Source organism: Panthera uncia, unplaced genomic scaffold (genome assembly GCF_023721935.1).
Source record: "Panthera uncia isolate 11264 unplaced genomic scaffold, Puncia_PCG_1.0 HiC_scaffold_458, whole genome shotgun sequence".
Classification (NCBI taxonomy): Eukaryota; Metazoa; Chordata; class Mammalia; order Carnivora; family Felidae; genus Panthera; species Panthera uncia.
This window is the reverse complement of record NW_026059603.1, coordinates 36,337-45,981: the sequence shown is the minus strand read 5'-3', so window position 1 is coordinate 45,981 and position 9,645 is coordinate 36,337. Positions and strand designations below refer to the sequence as shown.

The 9,645-nt window shown below is 54.8% G+C and overlaps 1 protein-coding gene across 1 annotated transcript; it reads left to right on the top strand.

Moving 5' to 3' along the window:
- Positions 1-1,525: 1,525 nt before the first annotated feature.
- LOC125918119 (fatty-acid amide hydrolase 1) lies at positions 1,526-9,402 on the top strand (the record flags this gene model as incomplete). Its single annotated transcript, XM_049624160.1, has 13 exons — positions 1,526-1,702; positions 1,933-2,066; positions 2,144-2,350; positions 2,602-2,642; positions 2,866-2,990; positions 3,847-3,972; positions 4,515-4,612; positions 6,090-6,189; positions 6,475-6,515; positions 7,286-7,325; positions 7,801-7,909; positions 8,476-8,621; positions 8,997-9,402. Coding segments are annotated over 13 exons (1,473 nt in total), but the record flags the coding sequence as incomplete, so codon positions are not given.
- Positions 9,403-9,645: the final 243 nt, after the last annotated feature.

Below are 9,645 nucleotides of genomic sequence, written 5' to 3'. Positions count from 1 at the left end.
AAGAAGAAGAAGAAGAAGAAGAAGAAGAAGAAGAAGAAGAAGAAGAAGGGAAGAGGGGCAGAGAGAGAGGGAGAGAGAATCCCAAGCAGGCTCCATGCTCAGCACGGAGCTTGATGTGGGGTTTGATCCCATGACTGTGAGATCATGACCTGAGCTGAAATCAAGAGTTGGATACTTAACCGACTGAGCCACCCGGGTGCCTCTCTTTCTAACATTCTAACACATTTTCTCATGGCATCCTAGGGCTTGTCTTATCCTTTGCTTTCCCCTGTGGCTCCTTGTGGGCAGAGCTTGTCTCATTTGTCTTTGTACTTGGTGCTGAATACTTACTGGCTTTCATACAGTAAGTGTTCAAGGAATGTGTTTGAAATGAAATGAAAGAAAAAGAATTGTGCTTTGTGAGTTGACTTGTGTGTAATTTCTTGAAACAGAGTGTGTGACAGTGGGTATGACCACTAGGCAGGTGGACATGCATGCCGGGTGACTGATGGGTGTGTGACAGTGGTGTGAGTGACTGCAGCAGAGAGTGAGGGAGATTGGCTGTATGGGGAGAGAGGACTGTATGCAGACCCCCGCACTGGCTGTGCCGGGGGGACACAGGCAGTCTTGACAGACTGTGCTGCGTCTCCTCTGTCAATGCCCCTGAAAAGTTGCTGCCCTTCGTAATCACCCACAAGTGAGCATTCTCGTCACAGATTGGCCTCTTCCCTGCCTGCCTTGGGTAACCTGGAGACCGATTTCATGTGCCAAGTTGTGGCAATGGGACCCACACCCATTTTCCTCAGATGTTTCACAGGGACAGGAGTATTTACTGAAAGCTGTGTATCATTTTGCCCTGGTCTATCCCTCCCATAGGGCCTTGTGGAATGTGGTTTGAGGGCTATGGAAAGACCCCATGGCAGATGGCTACTGTTAGTGCATTGTTCCTTTTAGGCAGGCTGCCATCCCTTTAAGTGATTGGTATTAGTCAGTCACTCCTCTATGTGACTTCATGATCAGATTCAAGAGTTTCTGGGAAAGGGGAGGGTTAGCTGGGGCAGGTGTGGGCCAGGCCTGGGGCAGGAGAGAACATGCTGGCCTCTGGGAGGCTGGAACCTGGCTCTAGTCCTGCTCTGTGCTGACTCCCGGTGTGGGCTGAGATGGGGATCTGCCCCTATCTGGTTCCTCCTGACTGCTTCACAGGCAGAGATGTACCTTAGGGGAGGAGGTGGAGCGGCCAGAGGTCATCTTCCTCCCAGCTCATCCCCTCTGGGGAGCATCTGAGGCCAGTGTCTTGCTCCTTTGCGTGCCTTGTTTGTGCCCTGGCCCTGGAGTTACTCTCTCTGTCTTTGGGTTGAGGCCAGAGACTGCCAGGGTGAGGTTGGGACTAGAGGTCCCCAGTGAGATGGGTGGTGGGCCCTAAGTTATTCTCTGCCCTCCTGGCTCCGGGCCATGTTGCTGGTTTTTCCCTGGGTATACTTTAAAAGGCCAATTTCATGTTATGTATATTCTACCACAATTTTTCTTTTTTTTTTTTTTAAAAAAGGCCAATCTCACTTTGCCTTGTGTCCATTTCTCCCTCTTCCAGGCCTGGGAAGTAAACAAAGAGACCAACTGTGTAACCACCTACCTGGCAGACTGTGAGACTCAGCTGTCCCAGGCCCCAAAGCGGGGCCTGCTCTATGGAGTCCCTGTGAGCCTCAAGGAGTGCTTCAGCTACAAGGTATGCCCTTGCCTCACATCAGGCTTCAATCCCCACCCCTGCCCCTGCCAGCCATGTCTGCATCCTGGGTTACCCTGGGCCCTCAGAGGAAGTATCAGGTCCAGAGGCCTTGAGAGGGACCATGGGTGTGCTCTGCCTTGGCCTGTGAGATGGCAGTAAGAGTGGACCCTCTGCTGAAGGGCCCCTGATCCATCAGCTGTACACCTCTTGGCGCCTATCCTTCCCTCTAGGGCCAGGATTCAACACTGGGCTTGAGCCTGAACGAGAGCATGCCTGCAGAGTGTGACAGTGTGGTGGTGCAGGTGCTGAAGCTACAGGGCGCTGTGCCCTTCGTGCACACCAACATCCCTCAGTCCATGTTCAGGTTGGATTGGGTGCCGGGTGGGGGCAGGGGCATTGGCACCAGTGTGACCTGAGCTGACCCTTTCTTGCTTCCCCCAGCTATGACTGCAGTAATCCCCTCTTTGGCCAGACCTTGAACCCACTGAAGTCCTCTAAGAGCCCAGGTGGCTCCTCTGGGGGTGAAGGGGCCCTCATTGCGGGTGGAGGCTCCCCCCTGGGCTTAGGTACTGACATCGGAGGCAGTATCCGCTTTCCCTCCTCCTTCTGTGGCATCTGTGGCCTCAAGCCCACGGGAAACCGCATCAGGTATGGTGTGGGTGGTGGGTGGAGGGAGCTCCTGGATCTCTTGCTCTATGATCTTGGCCTAGCTCTCAACCTCTCTAGGCCCCAGGCAAGGATTTCCTCACTCTGGGGTTTTCCTGGGAGGGAATGTCACAGCACCATTGGTGTTGGTTCCTACTTTCTAAAGTGGTGAGAGTTCTAAGCTGCTGTATGGGTTTGAGGTTGGGCAGAGGGTGACCATTTCCTGTTTCCAACATTTTGTGTTTCTTATCCAGCAAGAGTGGCCTGAAGGGCTGTGTCTATGGACAGGTAGCAGGTGAGGTCTGGGGTTCCCTCAGTGCCCTGGTGGAGGGGGGTCTGCCTGATCCAGTTCTACCCTGCATCTCCTGGGGGCAGTGTTTGGCTCCCAGCCTGGTCTAGGTGGGAGTTCCTACTTCCATGTCTCTGCTCACACTCCTAGGCCATGTCCCAGCCCTTGCTTGTGCCCCAGAGCCCATTAGGGTAGGGTGATCTTTTTCCTTCCCCTCCCTGCCCCACAGTGCAAATGTCAGTTGGCCCCATGGCCCGGGATGTGGAAAGCCTAGCACTGTGCCTGCGAGCGCTACTGTGTGAGGACATGTTCCGCTTGGACGCTGCCGTGCCCCCGCTGCCCTTCAAGGAGGAGGTGAGCAGGGTTGGGGGGCATGGGGTTGAATTTGGTTATCACTGGTGCTCCTGAGCCCAGAGAGCAGCCCCTTGGCATTGTGGATAGGGCTTGGAGGTTCTGTTTCCTGAAACCCACCCTCAAGGGTCTGCAGCCAGGGTCAACTTCTCTGCAGTCAGCCACCAGATGGAGCTCTTGCCTGCATGTGGAGACCCTGAAGCTTCCAAACTGGCCTGGTGGGGTGGGGCTCTGCTGAGGAAAGGCCCCCCCCTTCTGACCCCAGCCTCTTCTGCAGTCATCGAGAAACAGGAGACGCATCTCAGAGAACAACTTGAGGGAGAACTTGGGTGTTTCTTGGTAGGCAGAATATCTGGACTTGGTGGGGTGAGTTCCTGCTCCTTGACAGAAGATATTCTAACAACCCGGTGGTTCATGAACCCCTTTCTGAAAGGGAGGAAAGGAGAGGTGAGGTCCCTTTTATGAGGTCTGGAACAAATTATCATGGGAGCCAGGACTTGCATTCTTGAAACAGGCAGTGGAGGGCCTTGGCTCAGGATGCCTGGGTTCTGGACCTAGTGTTGTCAGTATGTACTGGGCCTGTTTGCCCGTCTTCCTATCAACACCTAAAGCCTCAGTTTCATCATATGACCAGTGGGAACCCTCATCCTTGCTGGGCCCCTCCTGCAGAGTCATTGTGAAGGTGTTTTGTGAAAGGGTCAGAGGCAGAAAGGGCTGGCCTCTCAGACAGTCATTTTCCGGGGATCCAGGCTGCAGCTTCTCAGCTGTGTTTGGGGCTGAGTAGCTTCTAAGATCCCTAGGAGCCCTACTTTGGGCTTCCCTCTCTTGACCTGATTCTGACTCCTGTGTTTGCCCCCAGGTCTACACAAGCTCTCGGCCCCTGCGTGTGGGGTATTATGAGACCGACAACTATACCACACCAACCCCGGCCATGAAGCGGGCCCTGCTGGAGACGAAGCAGAGCCTGGAGGCTGCTGGCCACACGGTATGGCTGTGGGAACCTGGAAGTCCTGGTGTGGCCCCTCCTTCGGGAAACGTTCCTGGTACCCATGGCTGCCGCCTGTCCCTGGCATCCTCTCACCCTGATTATTCTGTGGTTGGGATGGGAACTGTGTTCCTGTGGGACCATAGATAGAGGGCTGATCGTATTAATTAGGTTAAGTGATTGGTGATGAACTCAGCCCTGTGCTGGGGATGTGTGAGTGCTATATGGGAGGCTCTCATCAACTACAAACAGTGGTGCACAACTGTCCAGAGATTCCCACCATCCCAGGGTGGTGAGCCAACGGGCTCTACTCTGCTTATCTGAGACAAGTTAGTTCATGTATGGCTTGGCTTGACTTCTCTCATGGTAATGCATTTTAAGGGAGTTTTCATGGGTCAGTAAGGCTGCCTTTGTGGCTCCAGGGGGTGCTACCATGCAGGCAGGATTGGTCCAGTCCATTCTCAGGGCCGCCTGGGAAGCATGGGGGTTGTGGCAGTCAAGGGTTTTTAGGTGTGGGGGCCTTATACTCCTTAATCTTGCAGCTGATCCCCTTCCTGCCAAGCAATATACCCCATGCTCTGGAGATCCTCTCAACAGGTGGGCTGTTCAGTGATGGTGGCCACAGCTTCCTACAGAACTTGTGAGTGATGTGGACTTTGGGGTCTGGGGTGGGGACATTAGACCCAGAGAGAGCAATGGGTTCTGTTACTCCCAGTGTGGGCCAATCTGGCAGAAAATGGGAGACAGGCCTCAGCTGAACACAAAGAAGCTCTGAGAATTCTGGGCAGGGACCTCTCTGCCCCTCTAATTGTGCAGACTGAGCCTGGAGATCCTTTGCCAGGGAGACTTTAGAAAGGTACTGGCTCAAGGGGAGGCTGGATTGAGCAGAGCTTAATTGATGGGAGCTCATTGGGAGGTAGGAGGTGGTCAGGGGAGTTGCTTGTCTATTTGGGGAAGATTGGGAGACAAGGGCAGGATGAAACAGGAAGAGAGACATCTAGACATCATGCTGTGACTCCAGGCTCTTCTGACTTGAGCCAAGTCTGCCTTTTCAGTAGTTTTCTCTTCTGTAGAGTAGGAGTGGGTGGGTTGGGCCAGGCCTACTTTAAGGGACTTTATTTTTTATTTTTTATTTATTTTTGAGACAGAGACAGAGCATGAATGGGGGAGGGTCAGAGAGAGAGGGAGACATAGAATCCGAAGCAGGCTCCAGGCTCTGGGCTGTTAGCACAGAGCCCGACTTGGGACTCGAAGTCATGGACCATGAGATCATGACCTGAGCTGAAGTCGGACGCTTAACTGACTGAGCCACCCAGGTACCCCACTACTTTAAGGGACTTTAAAGAGCTCATGTTTAGAGAAGCCTTTGGTCCTTAAGGGTTGATAGGAGTGGAAGATAGATCTGTGAAGGTGCCTCCTGGTCATGTGCCTGGGCTGACTTGACTTCCTCTCGTAGCTGAGTATGGTCCAGTCTTCAGCAGAAGGGGCTGCCCCTCACTCTGGCCCTGGGAATGAACCCTTAGGATCAGCCTCCTGAGACCTTTCCCTGAACTCTAGAGCTAGAGACAGCCTCAGAAACAAGAGTCATGACGGCTCCGCTTGTACCTCTAGGCTGGCATCAGCATTTACAGGGGATACTCTCAGTGCCAAGCCCTGGCCAGGAAGCTATTGCCCTCATTGAGTCCTTATTGCTTTAAGCTGAGTTTGCCAGGGAGGGAGACACAGAGTCCTGCCTTGGGGAACTCCAGTGTGGAGTGGAGTCCAGGCATCCCAGTGATCAGCAGAAACAAGTCACGTGTTTAAAAGGAGGCAGATAAGGGTGTCTGGCTGGCTCAGTCTGTAGAGCATCTCGGGGTTGCCTGATCTCAGGGTTGTGGTTCTGAGCCCCATGTTGAGTGTAGAGATTAAAGAAAAAAAAAAGAAAGAAAAATCTTTTAAAAAATAAATAAAAGGAGGCAGGTGAAGGGGTTGGAGACCAGTGGTTACCAGAGTCTGTTGAAGAGGGAGTCTAGAGGGTATCACCGAAGAGATGACACTGAGTAGGGAGTGCTGGACTGGACCCAAGCCAGGAGGGAGGCCTGGGGAGGAAATGCTGAACTGGACCCTTTGTCTCCCAGCAAAGGTGATTTTGTGGACCCCTGCTTGGGAGACCTGATCTCAGTTCTGAAGATACCCAGGTGTTTGAAAGGACTGCTGGCTTTCCTGCTAAAGCCTCTGGTGAGGGCACAAGGAGTGGAGGGTTGGGGTGGGCTGGCAGGGGGCCTCTGGGGCTCTTCCCCTCTCGCCTTAGCCTCTCTTGGTTTGGGTGAGCATGGCCTCCTCTTCTCTCCAACCCCCACCCATACTCCTCACCCCATGCCCTGCAATCTTCAGCCAGCCTGTGTGCTAAAAGAGGTGCTGACCTGGGACCTGGGGGAAGGGACAGAAGGAAAAGAGGCACAGGTGGCTTGGCTGCACTCAGCCCAAAGCTGAGTCACTAACACTGTGTTTGTCCTTTGGCAGTTCCCGAGGATGGCAGCCTTTCTTGGCAGTATGAAGTCCCGGTAAGGACATTTCCTATGCCTAGATCCCACCCCCCTCTTCCCCTGACCTGGGGTTAAGTGGTTTCTGACAGGAAGAGATGAGGGAAGTAGCTTCTGAGGTGGAAGTGGCCCAGCCAGGGTGGCAACCTCTGTGGCTTTCAGATGGGACCTTGAAGTTTGCCTTCTCAGGGTCCAGGTCTGGCTAGAGAGGAGAAGCCTGAAAGGGATCACGGAAGGATGGGTTGGAGAGGAGAAGACCTGGCTATGCATGGGTAGAAAGGACCAGGAAAGGAAGCATGTTGAGGCACAGGGGAGAGGGGGCTACTTGGGAACCTGTGAGAGACGCTGCTCTTGGAGGTCTGACATGAACTGAGCTTCACTGGGTCCTGCCTGCCCCTTAGTGCCTCGGGTGGGAAAAGGGCATAAATGGCCTTATTTTTAGGCCCTGACATCCTCTGGACTTGCCCCTTCTCTCACTGCCAGGCATTTAGGACCTTTGGCAGCTCTGGCCTCTCTTGTGTACTAAGGGTAGTTGGGAATCAGGCCTGATATGGTCCTGGCTGTGCTGTGAAGTCACTAAGTGGCATAGCCTAAGTCCCTCTTGGGGCCTGATTTTCTCAGCAGGACATGAACTTAGGGATTTGAAATTCTCCCTTGTATTGCATCTGCCTCAGAGCTCCCATAGTTGAGAAGCGCCCATGGAGGATTGAGATCTGGGGGGGGGGGGGGTTAGGAGTAGGAGTCTGATGTTGCAAATCCCCATGGCCAGTGACCTCGTTCCCTCTGCCTAGGTCGGCTGGAAAGCTCTGGGAACTGCAGTACGAGATTGAGGTGAGGTCAGAGCCCCTAGAGTGGAGTAGGGTGGGGGATGGGGTAGAGTTAGACAGGACACCTACCAGTGGGCTCTCTTGGCCACTGATCCCTCTGGTCCCCTGGAGTAGCCTGTCATTCCCCCTTTTGCTCCCTGGACTGGTCTGTGATCCTCACTTGCCTAGGTGCTCATCCTTAGGGACTGGGTCAGTCAGCTCCTGTCCTGGCTGCCTCTTTGCCCCCACTGGTGCTGTCTGGCACTACGTGGCCCCACCCTGGCAGGAAAAATGATGTTTATGATTCGTGTGGGAGGTGGAGCAACTGATGCTGCCTGAGAGTGGCCATGCCTGTGTGCCCCAAGGACCTCCATCCCTTCCAGGCTTAGTCCAGACCCAGGGGCAGGTGCTGGGGCCCGAGCCACCCTGGCCACAGTCCCTTCATTAGAGAGTCTCTGTGATGGGCTGGGTCCAAGGGCTCCTTCTGGCATCCTCCCCAGGTGTACCGCAACTCTGTGATTGCCCAGTGGAGAGCACTGGACCTGGATGTGTTGCTCACGCCCATGCTGGGCCCTGCTCTGAACCTGAATGCTCCCGGCAGGGCCACAGGTGAGGCCTGCTGCCCCACCACACCCCTGACACTCCCACCTGCCTTTCCTCCTCTGGAAGTGCGGCCCAGTGTCCAGAAGGCTGCTGGGAAGTAGAAGAGGAGCCTTAGGGGAGGGCTACACCCCTTGGGGAGGGCCCTGCCCTTGGGGAGCTCACAGTCTGGCTGGAGAGATGGGAGTCATGTGGGATGTCCTGGGTGGGAATGAGCTCCCTGTTCACAGCACTACTGAAGTTGGTGATCTTGAGTTACAGAGTCTATGGTTTGGGGAGGTGGCGTTTAAAGTCCAGGTGGGATTTAGATAAGCCAAGAAAATAGGGACAACATTCCAGGTGGGGAAGCTTCATGGGCAAGGGCACAGGGCAAGCCCCAGCAGGTTCTCCAGCCTACCTTGAATCTGGATTCCTGAGCTTTGTCACTCACCTGAATCTCTGTGGCCCTGGGAGAGAGCCCCTCTCTGTCTGTGGAGGCAGGGTGCCATTTCCCGGGATGAAAGGCTGGGGTACAGAGAAGACGGTTGGCATTGAAGGTCGCCTGGCTTGCTGTAGCCGCTTGTGTTGTGTTTCAGCGGCTGTCAGCTACACTCTGCTCTACAACTGCCTGGACTTCCCAGCGGGGGTGGTGCCTGTCACCACAGTGACCGCTGAGGACGAGGCGCAGATGGAACATTACAGGGGCTACTTTGGAGATATCTGGGACAAGGCGCTACAGAAGGTGAGGCCACAGGGCCTGGCTTGGCCCCCAGGGTCCCCCTTCCCCTGGACTCCCACCCGCACCCCAATGCTGGCTGCTGTGAAGGAAGCAGCATAAGTGCATGTAGTCCTTGCCTGCATTTTTTTTCCTTTTCTTTTTTAAGTAAGCTCTACATCCAATCTGGGGCTCGAACTCATGACCCCAGGATCAAGAGTCACATACTCTACTGACTGAGCCAGCCAGGCACCCCCTCGCTCACCTTTCTTCATGAGAGAACCTGAAGGACAGCAGCCCGGCCCTGCCATGCTGCCCCTCCTCTCCAGCTGGGGTGCTTTCTGGTCCCTCGCGGGGTCTTGCCTCCTCTACCTCCCATCCTGATACCTGTGTCCCTCACAGGCCGTGAAGAAGAGCGTGGGGCTGCCCGTGGCCGTGCAGTGTGTGGCTCTGCCCTGGCAAGAAGAGTTGTGTCTGCGGTTCATGCGGGAGGTGGAGCGACTGATGACCCCTGAAAAGCAGCCATCCTGACTGCCACCCACTGGGCTCTGGGGACCTGAGATCCACTCGATCTGTGCCCAGCCTAGTCTGGGCACAGCTGCCACCCTGTGAGGAAATGTTCAGCCTGGGCCAGAGGCTTCCATGTACCCCTCCCCTGATCTTCTACAAGAAGCACAGACGCCCTGAGTCTGGACCTTGCCCTGCCTTCTGATCCCTCCCTCTGCCCTGACATGCCCACCACATGGCAGGCAGTGGGTGTGACATGGGCAAAAGCCCACTAACAGTCAAGAAATGTTTCTAGTCTGTATGCTCTCTGGCCATCATTGTCAGGGCATTGGGGGTTGAGCCCTACTCCAGCCTCGGCAATCTCATGGTTCCCATCCCCCACAGGAGGGACACAGCCTTCTCACCTCACCCATCCCCCTGTCCCCTCACTTAGACAAAGCCCTACTTTGCTAAGCATTGCCCTTCTCTTCTTCTTTCCTTTGCTCCTTCCCTCTCCAAGGATGCCCTTTCTGCTCCTCTACCATTAAATCCTTCGAGGCCCAGC